Source organism: Chinchilla lanigera, unplaced genomic scaffold, assembly GCF_000276665.1.
Source record: "Chinchilla lanigera isolate Chin_1 unplaced genomic scaffold, ChiLan1.0 scaffold00119, whole genome shotgun sequence".
In the NCBI taxonomy this organism is placed as follows: Eukaryota; Metazoa; Chordata; class Mammalia; order Rodentia; family Chinchillidae; genus Chinchilla; species Chinchilla lanigera.
Genome location: NW_004955520.1, coordinates 401,495 through 419,886, shown reverse-complemented (window position 1 = coordinate 419,886; position 18,392 = coordinate 401,495). Strand labels below are relative to the sequence as shown.

The 18,392-nt window shown below is 46.2% G+C and overlaps 2 protein-coding genes across 12 annotated transcripts in view; one reads left to right on the top strand and one right to left on the bottom strand.

Moving 5' to 3' along the window:
- The window catches only part of Dnah14 (dynein, axonemal, heavy chain 14), a 317,770-nt gene extending 315,924 nt beyond the window's left edge, over positions 1-1,846 (top strand). For all 11 annotated transcript variants that reach the window (XM_013507038.1, XM_013507034.1, XM_013507036.1 and 8 more), the window contains one exon: positions 104-1,846. In XM_013507038.1, coding sequence (XP_013362492.1) covers positions 104-319 — 216 coding nt within the window. In that variant the 3' untranslated portion in view covers positions 320-1,846. The remainder of the gene's footprint in view (positions 1-103) is intronic.
- On the bottom strand, positions 1,608-18,154 carry Lbr (lamin B receptor; the record flags this gene model as incomplete). Its single annotated transcript, XM_013507049.1, is given in 13 exon segments — positions 1,608-3,408; positions 3,725-3,847; positions 3,938-4,018; positions 5,183-5,351; positions 6,391-6,516; positions 7,293-7,396; positions 8,120-8,311; positions 10,794-10,848; positions 12,540-12,736; positions 13,546-13,738; positions 13,996-14,085; positions 16,430-16,642; positions 17,976-18,154. Coding segments are annotated over 13 exon segments (1,869 nt in total). The 3' UTR covers positions 1,608-3,247.
- Between the last annotated feature and the right edge of the window lie 238 nt (positions 18,155-18,392).

Here is an 18,392-nt window from a genome sequence, read left to right as displayed (position 1 = left end):
CCACAAATCCCCAACCCTTTTATGAAAAATGTGAGCCACTGGTTCCCTGGAACTCTGCAATTTGACCACTGGATTTTTTTTTTCTTTTTCTTTTTTCTTTTAGATTTCTACTGTAAAGCATGATACTTCTAGCCACCCAGGCTCAGAAATCTACACTTTTGAATGCCCGGTTTACCAGACTCCTGAGAGGTCAAGAACTTTGATTACTACTGGTTTACCAGGAAACTTCCTGACCTCAGTGCATTTACCCACGAGGAAACCCCCCAGTCACTGGATCACCATGCAGGTGGCACTGCTGTGTGAGAAAGATGAAAAATAAAATTCCATCCCATACTGTTTTGACTCTAACCACACTTACATGTGTGTCACAAACACAAACCCTCATGTGTACAGCTGGGCAGGGCTGGCTCTGTTCTATCCCCGAGACCTCCACACCCAGGAGAGGTTCCTGAGCTCTGCATGGAGCACAGCAGGGACAGACTGCGCACCTGGGCCACCTCTGGCCGTATGAGTCCATAAACTGCAACTCTTGTACAGTAATGCCCTAGGATGCTTTCCTTGAGGACATGCCCATCCCACATCTACCACTGTCTCTACTGAAAACCAATCCCAAGATTTCCATCAATTGGATTCCAGTCTCACCGTGTTGCTACAGTGATCATTTCATTAACTTAATCCACAACAGCAGGTACCACCACTAGGAAGAATTCCCAAGTGATCCTCTGGCCCTGGTTCCATACAGGTTGTCAGCAAACTGCCTAACGAGGAAACCAGTGCTCAGAGGTTAGAATCTCGTCCAGGTGCAGCCTTTTGGCCCCATGTCCTTCTCATGTGACTGTAGCCTCAGTCCACAGTGAGAAGATACGAAGACCATAGTATCCACTCTGGCTTGAGTTGGAAAGAACAGACTCTTCACAGTAACATTAAGAAACAAAAGAGATAAAACCTACTTATATAGAATGCTACAGAAAGGAATTATAAGACAATCCTTATTTAGGAACCAAGAAGAAAATGGCAAAGTATTGGGTCCTAACAAAAGACAAACAGTAAAGAGGGAGGGCACACTCCCTCCACACCCCGCCATTCGGAGAGCTCTGACACGGATGCAGCTGCCTGGCTACCCCTTAGGTGCTGTTCCTCTACCAATGTGGCTGGACAAGCCACACAAGCCCTCCTTTCGAAACAGCACAAAACACTCCTAGCCCAGGTGTGGGCTGTTGCAAACTCACCAGCACTCTCCCCAGGGCCTGTCGAAGGGACACATACACTGCTGTGACTGACACAGACGCATCTGAAAGAACTGCTGAATCTACGGTAGTTTGTAGCATTTCTCAATTTTCTCAAACAGCAGTTAGATACTTGCCCATTTCCTGGGAGCTGAGTCCCTGCCAACACCAACCCCTTCAAGTCCAAAATCCTGAGAGCATCGTGCCACCAGCAGCTGGCAGGGACCCAGTGTGCCTTCGGAACTCTCTCTGGTCTAGGAAGCTCCTAAAGAAACAAACCCAGGAGAAACCAGTGGGGGCACATGCCGAAGCCTTGGCGCTTGGTGCCAATCAGCCCAGAGCTGCAGGCAGAAAAGAAATGAGGATCCAAAGAGACCAAAACATTTTTATTTTCAACTTTATTTGCAACTTAAAACTTCATTTCAAAGCTTATCAAATGTTTCAAAAGCAAAATTAAGAACTAACTGTAGGTAATTTAGAAAAATGCAGCCCTTATCAGAGAAAGAACGGAAATCCCTTCCACCCCACACCAGCCTCTGAGGTGGGTCCAGCACAGAAAATACTGCACACCACTTTCCAGTACCTGGAGGAAAGCGTTACAAACAGCAAAGAAAAACCACTTGCATACATCAACACTAGTAATATACTGATGGTTTCATAAAAACAATGTTTAAAGATTGCAGGATGCAGAATGCAAGACTAGCAAACCAACTTCATGATCACATTCACAGATTAAGTTATATACACCTCCAGTTGCAGAATGAATCTGCGAACACCAAAGGGCCATTATCTAAACCAGTGTATTCCCGTGTAACACTCAACACATGCACTGCACTCCCCTATGCTTCAGATATGAAGGACAATTTTGTTTTGAATATAGAAGTCGAGCTATTTTGCTACTGTTCCATTACAGTAATGACTAAGGCTACAGGAGTTTCATCATAATTTAGTGACGAAAGCTACCTTATGCACAGCTATTAAACTAAAACAATTTTAAACCCCTTAAATTGTTTTTAGATAGCACTCTTTTATCAGAAATAGTTTTATAGATATAAACAATACACCACATACAGAACAGATTGCATGAGATAAACAGTAGCAAAAACTGCTGAATTTTAGAAGTAAAAAAATATAAAAATATTAGCCTAAAATGGCAAACTTTCAAACACCATTATGTAAAAATGTTTTAAATAGTGATGTTCCTCCAAAAATATATATTTATTCTATATTTTCTATTTGCAACAGTTTATAAAGGCAAACACGACCTGCAGTTGAGGTAGCAAAGCCAAAACCACAAACTTTGGGTTAAGAAAAATACTCTCCTATGTTTTAACAGCATCTTCTATACAATATTAAATGAATTCTAATGGTTTCACAATTTCTGATTCACCTGTATTACTTTATAAAACTTAACTTAAAAGACTAAAAATGTTTTGTTAAAAAGCTGTTAAGTTCTGACAATTATCTCACATTTAAAATACTGTACAAAAACAATCTGCACTTTCTATACATTACATAAAAGTAAGCTATTTACACCTTCCAACGCAGGCTCAGCAGCTCAGGGCAGTGTCTGCTGCCAGCGGCTCCGCTCCTCATAGCACTTCACTGGAGCCCTCGCCTTTCAGATCACACAGCTAGGGAATGCTCTAAAGAGAAACGAATGCAAGTTCTTTTCTCTTAACACACTGTACATTTGTACACTATTTTAAATGTAACAGTGTTTTGACAACAATGAACTGGCAAAAGGAAAAATATCAAAATTTGAAAGGAAACAAAAACTATGAACATTAATAGTATTCTCTTCCATGTGTTTATCAGAAAAACTGTCTTAAGGCTTGTAAGGATTGAAATTCTCCTATTAAGATGGAAAGTCCAACATTCTTGTGTTTTTTCTTTCACTGTTACAATTTAATAAAAATAAACATGGCCCCGTAAAGACCTACTATGTGGCTCTCTGGTCCTGCGCACGCAGGACAGGCACCCTGGCTTCTGCGTGCACAGCCGGCTGGGCAGGCGGGCCGTCAGTACAGGCCAGGCAGCAGGCGGTACGGCACTCGCTGGCAGTACCGCTCCCAGGCCAGCCCGTACTTCCTTCGACACTGCTGCTCATCCCGGGCCTCCCGGTGCACCAGCAGCGCCGCAAAGTAGACCACATAGAAGTACGGCAGGGTGTGCTTAAAACCTGCAGGCGAGAACACAGACATAAGATTTTATGTTTAAAATGATACTTTTTTCCTGCTTTGCCCTAATCCTCTAAGAACCAAAGTTTCCAGAATCTAAATATACTGTCATAAATTAAAAGTTGGATATTCTATGGAGAAAACAACCACTGAGGAAAGTTTAAAGCTCAAAAACTGCACTTCTAGAAGCTTCAAGTTAAACTACAGCTCTGAGTTCCAACTCCCGCAGCAGCCAGGTGGGTGCGACGCTGCCCCCAGGGCACAGCAGCACCTGTCCTGTGCCGGGCCGCCTCCCGGGCTCCTGCCCGCAGCACTCACCACACGGCAGGGACCACGCCAGGGCCATGATGAGGTCGCCCAGGTAATTGGGGTGTCGGACAAAGCCCCACCATCCAGACACCAGGAGGTTCTTCCCCGTGGAAGTGTGAATGGTTTTCAAATCTATATAGGGAAATACATTCTTAATGATCTCTAAAAAGGAGAGATATAAAGTTCCCATGTAACACACATCATAAAAACATAAATACTCACGTGCAAGCTTTGGATCAGAGGGATTTTTCCGGAATGCATTTTTCTGAGAATTTGCACATCGGAAGATTATGTATCCACAAACTGTAATATTAAAGTATTTTTCTATGTCAATAATTTAGATATTATCTAATACTGAAGTCATTTGCAATTTCTGCTGGAAAAATTTCTGCTTTGAGTAAATATCCAAATCAGAGAATACTCTTGATTTCTTAAAAATAATTTAAGATCTGGCATGGTGGTGCACACCTACAATCACAGCACTCGGGAGGCTGAGGTAGGAGGATCGTTGCAAGGTAGGGGCCAGCTTGGGCTACAAAGTGAGCTCAAGGCCAGCCTGAACTGCATAGCAAGACCCTGTCTCAAAAAGACAAAAAAAAAAAAAAAAAAAAAAAAAATTCAAAAAGCTTCAACCTCAGATCTAAAGATAACTCTTCTGCAATCTATTGTCATCCACCTTGAAAGGAAAACTAGCAACTACAGTCATATCCACGAAGAAAGTAAAACCTAAGACACAACAGTGTAGTCCTGTGTCCCCTTGACTCTGCTCAGGGATGTACCTGCAGGCCTCAGATGACACCTGCGTGAAACTGCAAGCCCTAAGTTCCTGAGACTCTGAGCGAGGAGAAACACCTCCCCTTCCCACACCAGCACGGCTGGCCCAGAAACCCAACCCAGTGATGAAGCAGCCCAAGTTCTAACCCAGCTTGGTATCTTCTTTCATCACTGATACAGGTGTGTGTAGCTAAGGCAGCTGATGTAACATTCAGTGCTGATCATCCCTGGGGCAAAGGGGGGTGGAATGCCCCCATGTGGCCTCGCCTGAGGGCAGCCTGCATCCCTGCTGAACTGAGTCAGATCAAAGGCTGGGCTCTCCACCAAGGGCATGCACTCCTGCCCTTGAGCCCCTCGGAGCCTCGACCTCGATGTTTCCCTTCCAGTTAAGATGTGAGCCTTGTGAAGCCAAGACCAATCATACTGGTCTCATGACAACTACCTGAAAAAGCAGACCCTTAGGAGAGGGGATAAACCCTTACTAAAACATGTAAATGTTTAATTTACTTAAATATGTTAAATTTAGAAAACAAGTTTTGTTTAAAATTGTCCATTCAGACAACCACTCAAGAACCTGGGTAGGAAGCACCATTCTCTCTCCTCCATCACAGCTAGCTGGGGCCACTTAAAACAGCAAGTGACAGACAGGAAGACACCAGAGCAAAACACACAGTGCACGAAGTGGACACTCACGCTTCAGAGCGATGATTAGTGCAGCCAGTGGCCAGGACAGCTCATGGGGATGGTGGACGAGATAAAAGGCCTGCAGGCTGTAGGTGAAGGGAACCCACACCAGATCCCCGAAGGTCAGCATAAACCCGAACCCGTCGTGGGTGATGTCCATGGTCGTCAGCAGCGCCTCCTGCAGGGATCACAGGAAAGAAGCAGCTGCTCTGCTCAGAGTCTTCACACAAAGCGCCCATTTTCAGTCAAGTGTGTGCAGCTGTTAGGACAGATCGCTAAAAGGGCCGCCAGCTGAGTACCTGGGATTACAGGAGGGAGCCCCCTCGCCCAGCTTATTTGCATTCTCACAGCAGAAACAAGCTGCCCAGCAACCTGGTCAACTGGCAGCTTCATCTCTCAGCACTGGAGTAGCAGAGACAGGCTGGTTCCTGCAGGCAGCTCTGCACCCTCAGCCCCACCCAGCAGCCTCACCCGGGCACTCTCAGGACATTGTCCCTGGCTGGCATTTTCAGCTGTCTGGTGTGGCAGGGATTCTCTCCCTGACCCCACAAGATGTTGGTGTGCTCTGCCAGCTGCCCACAGGCAGCCAGGCACCACAGGACCCCGCGTCCAGGCCACACACAAGAAGCTGCCACCTCCTGGGCCCAAGGACACACGGAAACCAACACCCTTTCGCTCTCTACCCCAGGGCTCTGTAGCACTGCCTGAGAACCCTAACTAGATGCAAAATGTTTCTGTTAACAGAAAGTAATACCTGGCTAAGTCTCTAAAAAAAAGACAGATTTCTAACCCATTAAGTCACTTGTAGCACAAGTGACTTAATGGGTTAGAAAGTCAGTAGCACAGCACCTGTCTGGCAAGCACAAGTTCCAGAGCTCGATTCCCGGTACCTGCCCCCCGAAAACAATCAAAAGAATGTCCTTCCAATTTGATGATTATCCATGTATTTCCTTGAGATATTAATTAAGAAGTTAAACTTTACTTGTGTGACTTGGTCACCACTCGTAAAATAAAAGCCCAGATGTGCCAATCTTATTCAGAATGTTGTTTCTAAGCAGATCCAAGGTTCTTTGTGGATGTGTGGGCACCAGCACCTGCTCTCCTGGACAGCACCACACGGCCTCTTCCCTCACGCTGCATGGAACCAGCGAGGCTCCTGCTGCCAGGCCACTCACCAACTCCTCAAGCCACAGGCCGGGGCTCTTACAGTTCCTTACCTCATTCCACAGAGCATCCACCACATACAGAAGCTGGAAGCTGTTAACCAAAACCATTGCCAAGGACGGAGCAGCCCGGTTCTGCACCTTCATTTCAGCCAAAAGCATCACCAGGTTAATCACTACCTGTCATCCAAGGGAGGGAAGAGTCTCAAGGTGTGATCAGGACACACAGCCAGAGCAACTTCCTGCTGAGACCACAGACTCCATCAACCACGCCAGTGCTGGGCAAGAGACAACCCCATCACAAATCCCAGGCACAGCACCAGAAGACGCAAGGTCACTTCCACAGTGTTCTTGACAAAAACACATAACCTCACCCCAATCATGAAAAAGTACCAGGCCAATCCAAGCTGGGGAACATTCTTAAATAAAATCCTGACCGGCACACTTTAAAAAAATGTGAAGGTTATGAGAGGCTAGGACAGACAAAGACCACACAGACTACAGCAGACTCCAAGGAAGCAGGAAGGGGCGCGTGAGGACCACAGGGGTCCTGGGACCAAGGACGCACGCAGCAGAAACCCTCGGAGTTCCTGACGCCAGCCCCAACCCTGCAAGATGTGGGTGAAGGACAGGAGGACCCTGCTCTGTGTGTGCTGTCCCCCGCAAGCTGCAACTTGGTCAGAATGTTTTTTTAAAGGAGTGGTATTTTTTTCTTACATTAATTTACCTATAGTATCACTTTCTGACATAAATATAATCTGATAAAGAAACAAATTTTAATATGGTAACTTAGAAATGGCATCTTAAACCTCTAGAAAATATTTATAATAAAATATTTTATGTCAAATAGACCAGACTATAGAAAGCTGTCATTACCCCTAAAAATGTGTCTACACTTGTTTCTAAATGCAAGACAAATGTGTACTACTGAACTGAAATTCTCCAAGATGACTTACCCATCCAATCAAGCCAGGGCGCAGTTCACAGAAGTATTTGAGATCAAAAGAACCAATTCTCGGGTTCAACTCACGGCCAATGAAGAAATCATAGATAACATTTCCTGAGAATGGAGAAGGTTTTCCCACATGGTGCTCCAAACCCAGCCAAAGGCTTCACAGCCAGCCCACTGCCTGCGAGGCCCACAGAGCACCTAGAGCTCTGATGGCAGAGGGCAAAGGACGCGGCCTCTGTAAGAGCAACCACCTCGGCAGCCCAGGTGGCCAGGTCCCAGTTTTGAGGGAACAGAGTTTTTTTAAAATGTACAATTTTTTTTTTTTTTGGTTTTTCTCCGGTACCGGGAACCGAACTCAGGACCTTGCACTTGCGAGGCAGGCGCTTTTGCCGCTGAGCTAAATCCCCAGCCCCTAAAATGTACAATTTTTTAAAAGTAAGCAACTTTTAAAAAATCTCAAATACTTGGGTCAGAATTAGCCAATTTGCAACTGCTACTGTCCTTTATAAAGGGTATCTACTATTCTGCAGTCAAATGCTCTTCCCCTGAGCTACACCCCGGGTATCTACTATTCTGGACAAAACAATATCTGTCATAATTTACAATTCCTAAAAATTAAAAAAGTCTACCATTGTCAAGTAATTAAAAATAGGGAAGGAAAAAAATAGCAAAATATGAAGAAAAATAAAAAATATTTTCTTGCTTTAAATTCACTTCTCTACATTTCTTCATCTTTTATTTCCTCCCATTTCTCTTGATGCCCTACAAATAAAGCTAGAGACCAAAGCAATCACCGTAAGCATGGAAGCAGCCAGAGGGCACGGCACTCACCACAGCTGGCAGGCGACAGCTCGGCTCCGTGGACCTTCCGGGCACGCACGTAGAGGTAGACACTCAGGACAGCGGTGAACACCATGGCTGCGAGGGCCAGCTGGAAGAAGTGCTCATACAGGTAATGAAGCTCTAGGCCCCACAGGAGAGCCATGCCAAGGACTGCACAAGTCAGCACGAAAGCATAGAATCCTTCAGAGAAGAGGGAGATGACTAGCATTAACCCAGCGCTGGCTTGAAAGCAAAGCACTGCTGCGTGTGAATCTCAGAGATTCTCAGACTAAACAATAATAAGCACCACCCCAAGGGGTGATACTCAATGCAGGTTTCATACTCTTGCATCTGTAAAATACTTTAACACATTTATTCTTTTTCATAGCAAACAGTATCATCTGCTTTTAATTAACAGAAAGCTGAAAGGCAGTTCTATACATAGAAACGGGAGAGAGCTGCAAAAAGCTCTCAGTGCAAACACTCAACCCCAAGTTAGAGGTCGTGGCACACGGTGCAGGGTCTGCACCCTTGCCTCCTGTGAGGGTGTGGGTGTTTACACTCGAATCCCCTTGTCAATACTGACTTCACAGAGCTCACCCCAAGCCCCGGAGCAGAGCAAGGGCCCACACTCAGCCACTGTTCCCACCCGGGTAAGAGGCTCCGTGGGCTCCCCGTGTCTCCTGGCCACAGAAACTATCACTCTCCTGGGACCCACGTGGCATTACTTCTATACGAACTCTAAAAACAGAATGTCTGTGAAGAAACAGAGTCACCCTCTGTACTACTTAAACCCATACTGCCCTTACTCCAATGAATAATTTTTAACACTTGAACTTATAAAAATAGTCATTAAACTCTCACAAAGTCGGTGAATATTAAGAAGAATGGCACACACCGGGCGTGATGGCGCATGCCTGTAATCCTAGCACTTGGGAGGCTGAGGCAGGAGTATTGCCACAAGTTCAAGGCCAGCCTGAGCTACAAAGTGAGTTCAAGGCCAGTGTGAACTGCACAGCAAAACTCTGTCTCAAAAGGACAAAGAAATTAAAAATTAGAAAAAGAATGGCACATGGATTAAAAATAATCAGTTAAAATATCTTAAAAATTGCCAGTAAAGTAAAAATCTCATGAAAAGAATACCCAAATATTGGAATCAGAGTAACCTGATGAGGAAGTTCTATAAAGGACCCACTGACCAGGTCAGTGCTGCCTCCCAGAGCTCCAAGGCTCTAAAGATACCAGGTCTCCAAGGGAGAGACCAAGGGACGTGTGCACGGATACAGCAGACACGAACACCAAGACCTTCAAGAGGTGACCTAGGTGGCCCAGACTGCTTCCCCAACCTCATCCCTCTGCCACAGGTGTGCAGCCTGCAGGGAGGAAGTCTAAACCTGTTCCCTCTGAGCGGAATTCAACTTGGTGACAGCAAACACATGAAGCAGCCATGTGGCTCCCAGCTGGGCTTCAGCATGGCAGATGAAAGGCACATGGCAGCTGAGGCACCTGGCCCTGCCAGGACCCAACACCCTGGTTTCAGGTGGGAGGAGGGGCAGGCAAAGCACTGATCAGAGCACCTAAAGCTAGGACAGTAAGAAGGAGAGGGCTCGAGGGCCAAGCATTCAGACACAGGCAGTTCCCAGCTTGCTGGCTTCAGCCAACAGTTTCTCCATCACAGGCAAAGGCAACGTGCATCTAGTGGAGACTGCCCCTCAGGTCGGAATCTCTTCCCTGCTCCCACCAGGGCAGCTGCCCCCTCCAGGAGGTGCAGTGCCTGCCACATCCTGACTGTGCTGAGACCCCACCGCCCCCAAGCACTCTCCAGGCAGCAGACACCACAGGATGAGCCCAGGGCTGCCCAGAGAGCCACACCAGGAGGAAGGCCCAGCAGGCAGACAGGTGCTGTCAAGAGAACAGAGGGCAGCAAGGAGAGGCCCTGAGGCTGTGCAAGCAGGCGTGCAAGAGTGAGCAGCAGCTGGCAGACTTGTGAGGACATCCCCAGTAAAGGCCCTGAGAAGAGAAGTGACACAGATGTGAGAGACAGCTGGGGGCCAATGAGCAGGGGCGTGAGCAAGCGGGACAGAGGGGATGGGACATCCCCATTCATGCAAGGTTCCCAGCGGGGGAAGACCATGGGTGAGTACAACACTGCAAGTAGGATAGGTGCTCCTGAGAAATGAAGCCAGGGCTAGTTCCAACCCCAGCACTGCAAAGGTAGGTAAGGTAAAGTAAAGTAGGTAAGGTAAGATGGGTACATAAAGTAAAGTAGGTAAGGTAAGTAAGGTAAGGTAAGGCAATAAGAGAAGTAAGGTAAGGTAGGGAAAGATAAGGCAGGTAAGTAAGGTAAGGTAGGCAAGGTAAGATAAAGCAGGTAAGGTAGTTAAAGAGAGGTAAAGCTAGACAGCCAACTGACTTGGGGGCTACCATTTCACATAGCCTGAGTCTTACCCCTGGCTGCAGGTAAAGTTTATCTGCATACCCCTCAAACTACTAAGAATTCCTGTTCACAGCTCTGGTGGAATCAGCTTTGATGGATTGAAGTGGTGATGGCAAACCTTTTAGAGCTTTCAATAACAGGCTGCTGCAGCACATGTGCCATAGGTTCTCCACCACTGGTTTAAAGAGTACAATTCCCAAAAGTTTAAGTTATAAAATAATTAATGAGTCTTTTTAAAAAAATCACCATTTAATCTATACTTGAGTCTTCTTCCATCAACAAGAGGCAATCCTTCTACAACCTAGAGAAGAAAAATTTAAAAGTTAAAAAAGTACATTACCATCATCCTTACATGTAAGAGATATGTCACACGTGGTTACAGTTTTCTGCTCTCTCTTAAATCTCAGCATGCCCGAGGAAGCAGACCTCTCAGAGTAAGGAACTGGAATTTCACCTTGCAGAGTGCAAGACAGCCCCTGCCCCTGAGGAAGCAATTCTGCCTTCAGGAATTTTTCTTGAACCTAACTCTAATCACTAACTTGATGTGCTAAGACTCCTGCAAGAGGCACCTATCCACCCCAGCTGTCTCCTGGACCCTCCCAAGACCAAAGGTGCTCCAAACACCACCATTCTGCATGTGATGAAGCCTCGGCTCAGCAATCTGCTGTGGTCTCCACTGCTTACAAACTACAGTGCCATCTCACTCTCCTCACTTGCAAGGTCCTTTCCAACCAGCTCCGCTCTGGCCCCACCTGCAGTGCCCACTGTCATGCACCCTGCTCCTCCTTGCTCTGCCCAAGGCACTGGCCACCCTACGACATCACCAGCTCCAGAAGGAGCTGACCTCCACAGAGAGGCCCACACGGGAGAAGCTATGTGACATAGGCTCCAGGTGGATGAAGGTAGAGTCCACCTGCCCAGGCTGGCCCATCTCGCTTCCCTAAGTCACGGCCTGGAAACACAGCCATGCTTTCAGAGCACCCAACAGCAGCAGGCATCCTGTGTCCAGAACTCTTCATCAGGGGGAACCCAGAGGAAAGGCAAAGTCTGTCCGATTACAGGGTTAGCTCCCCCCACGTGCTTATTTCAAATGACCCTTATCTTTTAAAGGTATCTAGTACATACTGTGTTGGGCTTTAGACTGGGACTATTAAGTACATATTTAATATACACCAGGATATATTTTTTTAGTCACTTTAATTTAAATATTCATCTCATTTGTAACCATCCAAACTGTTATCCCTACTAAACATCAAACTTGCCCTACCCCACATTATCAATGTAGTCAAAGCGGCAACAACCAAAGGCCCCTTCCTGCAGAGCTGGCAGCAGGTGCACCCGGCCCTGGAGCCTGTGCCCACCGTCACTCGCATTTGCCATGACAAAGAACTAACTGGTCCTTGGTCTGCAGCTGGCAAACTTGCAAAGCTCTAAGAATAAAAATCTTACATAAATTATTTATTACTTAGGAATCTCACATTCCTTTAAATATATCCAGGTAAAGTACTCTACTGAAAGAATAAAAACCCACACTTAGCAACAGGAACTTTAAAAATATCGCATGACTCTGAAAAGTACGTAAAATGTTACTGGTGCACTTCTCAAAGGTATTAAAGATCAGAAACTTGTATTTAAAAAAAAACAAAATGATAAAGTCCACTGAGTGCCACAGCTCATCAATTAATGATTTAAAATGTTTCATTTGACATGATTCATGGTGAGAAAGAATCTCCCCACACACACACACCTCTCTGAGTCAGGCCAATTTGCAAACTAGCCTTTTATTTTCTATTTGCTTTAGAAAGTAACACACAAAAGTCAGATTTTTAAATTTCCACTAATGGGTAAGTGTCATGTGGTAGAGGAGTAAGTTTTGCTAGTTATGACCACCAGCAGCTTCTAACCTTAAAACTGCTGTGAATTCATTCATGTAACCATGGAAGAAAAGCTAGGAAAGCCTCACAAAGCCATGTCCCACCAGCAAAAACTTACCTTTCCAATTGGCAGCAGAGAAAAGAGAACTTGAACAGAAAACCAGAGGAAGTAGAGCCCACTGGCCCGAGGCTCCCACAGGTCACGCAGTGCTGGCAAGGGAGGTGGGAAACTCAGGAGGCTGGGGTCATCCTGCCGGCACAAGGACAGTAGCAGGAAGACGACAACAGGCAGGCCCAGCATGATGAGCAGTGCACCTGCAGGCAGGCAGATGGGCGTGTGGGGGTGAGCCTCAGCCAGCTCCACCAGCTTGCTGGTTTAAAACTCACACGGGTCTCTAAGGCCTGAGCTCAGGCCCGGCTGTTGGTCTGAAACCAACCCTCCGAGCCCATTAGAATTCTGCACCTCTGCACACTGCCTTCAGAGGAAGCAACTGTGGGTGTCAAAGCAGGAAACATGGACACCCAGCACCGCAATAGCTATGCCCCAGCTCAGAACCCAGCTCCAGACATTTTCCTTAGCAACTAAAGGATGGAAGAGGCCAGCAAACCCATAGCCATTCATCTGGAAATGATCCGTCTCATCTTAACAACTCTGTATCCATGAACTTCCAAAAATTAAAATATATCACCTTCCTGTCAGGTGTGCAGACTTCGGGTGATGCTGGACAAACCTGTAACAACCAGCCAACCAGCCAAGCATCACCACTTATAAAACACAGCAACGAAGCCACACAGCACTGGGGATCATTTGGCCAAGCACTTCCTTTGCCTCGCTCATCAGTCCCACCTACTCACAAACCCAAGGCTGTGACGCCTAGACGACACCACCACCACCATCCCCATCCCCCACCCCCACCCCGGTCTGGTCTTCACGGTTCTGTCTCCATCGAGCTCCCCTGCTGTTTGTCAGGTCAGACTCCTCTACTCCACTCAAAGCCTATGACAGCCTGCGGGGAAGATGCTTGAACACAGCCATACTGACATCCTGTCCACTCCATGCTCATCCCCCAAAGGGGGATCCCCTCTGCAGGCTCTGCCCGCTGAGGCCTGGACAGAACACTTACCAGGGATGCCCCCAAACTCCAGCTCCCTCCCCTGAGGGGTGGCCACGTGAAACATTCTCAGAGAATCAGGTTCTTTGGCAATAAGCTTTTCTTCCTTAGAATCAACTTCATTGAACTTGATCTCCTCCCTTCTTGGATGAAGGTTATACTGAGCAGACACATAACTGCCTTCTTGGGACATGGTGAATCTTTCCTAAGTAAAACACAGAGCATATTAAAATATCCATATCAACAGTTCCACAAAGGCAACTCCATTAAGGAATTCAGCATCTCAACATAGCAGATACTAACAGGAATGAACTTGCCAAATTACAACCAGTCTTAGACCAGATTATAAACTATTATGATTTCCAAAGTGCTTCGAGAGGGGAAAATAAGGTTAACAAAGAAGAGCTTCCCAAGGTGACATGTATGCATGTCTGTGAGGGGTGTCCTTCCCCTGCCGTGTACCTGAGGTCTTCTGTGAGACGTGTCCTTCCCGTCACCCGGCTCAGGCTCTGGCCCTCCATTGTACGTGCTGATGCTGTTCCCAAACGGCTTCTGAGTAGAATGTGAGACAATGGTAGCAAGTTAATACTGCAAATCCAACAACAAAATGAGCCAAAGGTTTTCTAGCCCTAATTTTAAAGAATTTTTGTCCCTATAAAAATGCAAAGGGGGACTCTAGGATATAGCTCAGCGTGGAGCACTTGCCTAGCATGTGTGACGCCTAGGTTCAATCTCCAGCACCACCAAAAAAAAAAAAAAAAAAAAAAAAAAAAAAAAAAAAAAAAAAAAAAACGGGGAACAAAATTGATTAGAATTTCCCTGTCTTCAAAGATTGGTTCTTATAGATTTCCTCTGAACACTTTTCATCTTTCCAATATAATTAGACTGTTATAATTTCAATCAGATGCTCTATTTAGTATGAGAGGCTGATAAAAGTAAAAACTGATACATTAGTTCATTACTTGTTGTTAAAAACGAGGAAAAGACATCTATTGCATCAAAACAGCCTAGAAAGAAATTTAAGAAATAGTAGACTGTTATAGAATATTACTACTGAGGTACAGTTTACTTTCTCAATTTCATGCCATTTGCATGAAATTGCAGGGTTATTTATTTAACCCTAAATTTCCCCTTGCCATGAGTCCATTTTCTCAACTCAGCCTCTTTTCTCACTTGGCTGAACAAGAGATTTACCTCCCAGAAGGCTTCTCAGACATCCACGACTGACATCTGTCACTTTGCTCCTTTATAATTCACCAGGTGGCAAAGGACAGTGTCACACAGGATCCAGGTCCAGTCCCCATCAAGGCCCTACAGACCCGTAAAGACAGCCAACAGACACTAAGGGCGACAGGGAGGCCAAGCCAGGCTGCAGCTCTGTGTCACTACGGGACCCGGGAGATGACACTGTGGAAATGTGAGTCCCAGGCATCACAAACCAAAGTCACAGAGGCAGTGTGCAGTGCCTTCCTTACCCTGTGCACCCAGCTGGCCCTGGAGCCCCTGAGAGTCAACAAATTCAACTCACTGGCAAGAAGCAAAAGGCAAATCAAACCAGAGAGCCGCAAATCTCTGACAGGCATTGGAAAAAGATTGTAATACTCAGATGAGAAACAGCATTCATACACCATCGATCCTGACACACGTTCTGGAAGCAATGTGGCACGTGCAGTAAAGCTGCAAGACAGCGTTGTACATCTGACCCAGCAGCTCCACTTTTAACAATTTATCCTAAGGATGTAACTCAATGTCTCTACCTATTTATAGTGGTAAAGACTCAAAAGGGAAAACACTAGATGTCTACCAATAGAGGAGCTAACTTTAACAATTACCTCACATCTGTGCAATTAATGGTATATCCACACTATCTCATATATCAGAATGGTATAAAAAAGTATATCATGAAAGGTTATTCCCAATATTTTAAATTTTTAAAAATTTAACTACAGCCAGGTATGGCGGCTGCACACGCCTGTAATCTCAGCACTTGGGAGGCTGAGGCAGGAATATCACCATGAGCTTGGGGCCAGCTTGGGCTACATAGTGAACTCAAGGCCAGCCTGAACTACACTGCAAGAACCTGTCTAAAAAAATTAAAATAAAAATGTAACTATAAATAGTATGCATGTAGTCCAGTTTTTAAAGGTTATTAAAAGTCTGTATATATTTCATCCAAAAAAGAGGTGAAATTATATGAAAGGATTACAAGATAACTTTTACTCTAATTCTTGTAAAATATTTTCTTGTTTGGTCTATCATCTTATCTACCCCACTGCATAAGGTGTATAGCACCACACACCCTGACATTCTTAGGCAGGCACTCGGAAGTCTTTCCAGCAAAATGATCATCTTACATAAGGAAGAGACCGAATATGATGCTGAGAAAACATAAATGTTTCTGTAACACAGTTCCGTCTCCTTTCACAGTGAACTTTTATACAATGTAAAAACTCAGTTCACTCTACAAGCAATGTCTATTTCAATGTAAACACTATTTTTTAAGACAATATTAAATAGCATTGTGGAGTAATGGGGGAATACTAGGGATTGAACCCAGGGCCCTGGCACTGAGCTATATATCCCCAGCCCTTTTTAGAGACAAGGGTCTTGCTTAGTTGGTAAGTTGCCCAGGTCTAGGCTTGAACTTACAATCCTCCTGTCTCAGCCTCCCGGAGTGCTGGGATAAACAGCACTTCTTATAACTTAAAAACATTCTTTTTTTTTTTTAATTTAAAAGAATATGCTTTCCACAAGAAAGTTTTGACCTCAGACTTGATGTCCTGCTGACATTTTAATATTATTAACTGCAAGCAACTCGAATAAACATTTACCTGCAAGGGGCAACAGTGCTATGGACAGATGAAACACACACTATACAAGGATAAAGACAAGTTACCAATACGAGTGGAGTCAATTTAACTTCCAGAATCTCTCTCCTCATTCCCTTCATATCAGCCTGATGGGAAGCAGAGGTGGATCTCTGGGAACCTTTAGGTGGCCGACCAGGGGACCGGGAACGTGACCGAGACCTGCTGCCACGGCTCCCACGGCGTCTGGAGGGAGAACTGGACGCTGAGCTGCTCTTCCTCTGCTTGAAGGATGTTAAAGGCTGGAGGGGAGGATGGTGGCAAAGAGCTCATCACAGAGCAAGGTGCGCAGAGCCGCTCACACTGACAGGACAGGTTGAACACCCCCAACTCTGACCCCGGTGGCAGGGGCCAGGAGGCCTGGGCCCAGGAGCGCTGCAGAGACAGTGGCGGACTGCGGCAGCCCTTGTACCCTCACACGTCCCCAATTCCCACCAGTGTGGCCACCGCCACCCCCCCACCCGCGTGAGGGAAACTAAGACCACAAGGAATTTAGCACACAGCTGAGGAGTCACCCCCACAGTTCGCCTGAACCCCAATGGTGGATGACAAGGCTTTGTTCCACCCGATCCACCAATGGCTTCCAGAACTGGGGCGAGGCCTCTGTCAACTACAGCCCAAGGGGCTTTTGGGTCTCACCCTCACCCTCAAGCCATTATGGTTTTTACCTCAGGCAAATGCCTACAGACAGGCGTGAGAACTATCAGAAATTCCAATTCCAGCATCCATAAACAAAGGTTTATCAGAATAGGCCCCCCCCATGTCCTTCCACAAGGCCTGGAGCAGCTCCCAGGCTGCCCGGCCTGAGGGGCAGTTAGGTGTGACATTCTCTTGTAATGTGGTCCCCAGGACACGGGTCCAAATGTGACTGACCCACAGCAGGCACAGAACTGACAACTGGTACAGACATCTGCAAGCACTGTCACAGAGGAATTTCATGTTTGTGAAATCTAATGAAAATTGCAGCTTTTACTTTGTATATCTTATTTCCTCATAATTAATTTTTACGGCATATCTACTTACTCACTCGTTTTTGAGGTGGAGCCTCACTGTGTTTCCCAGGCTGGCCCCAGTTTGTGACCCGCTGTCTCAGATCCTGAGTGGCCGGGACTAGGCTGCAGCATCTGATACAAGCATTCCTACCCAGGCCTCCCTGCACAGGTCACGAGTCTCGGGACAGACTCAGATGTAACAGATGCCACCCTCCTGAGGAAGCCTGGCCCAAGGATGGAGCAACAAGCACTGAACCCCTCGTCGGGCTCCCGCTTCCCACTCCACTGCCGCAACCCCCACCTGCTCCTGACACCTGGCCACGTTCCCATCATCCCCAGTCTTCAGTGTGCTGCCCTCACCCGCCCATTTCCCCTTCACCCTCAGCACTCAGGTGTCACCTCCTCAGTCACCCCTGAAGCTCAGTCCTTCCCTCCTCTCTGTGCTTAACACCAGCAGGGAGAACTCCAGCTACAAAACAGATCAAACCCAGAGAGGCCGCCAGCACACAGGTCTGTGTGCAGATGCAGCCAGAGCGGGGGCACCCCACCTCCCACAGAGTCGGGGAGACCAACAGGGTCTTACCTTGATATCATTCTCTTTCAGCTCCAGTTCAGTTCCATCTTTGTATTTGACAGTGTAGAGCTGGGATTTGCCGTCATAGCTCAGAATTTCCACCTCATAATAGAGGGAACTTCCAGGCCATCGACCTCTTACCACTTCACCATCGGCAAATTTCCTACTTGGCATTTTCCAAAATTAGTCTGAACAATGTAAAGAAAAATATTCAGTCAATATTTACCGTTATGTTGATCTTTTTTCATAGACTGATCACTAAATACAACTTTGTAGAATTATTAGGTGGAGAAGATGTTAGGACCAAGAAGGCTTCCTCACTTCAAGATGAGAAAACTGAAGCTTAAAGTTAACTGTTTTGCCCAAGGGCACAAAAACAGATGTGTGAAACGGCAAGACTTTAGCCAAGCTTCATTTAGAATCACT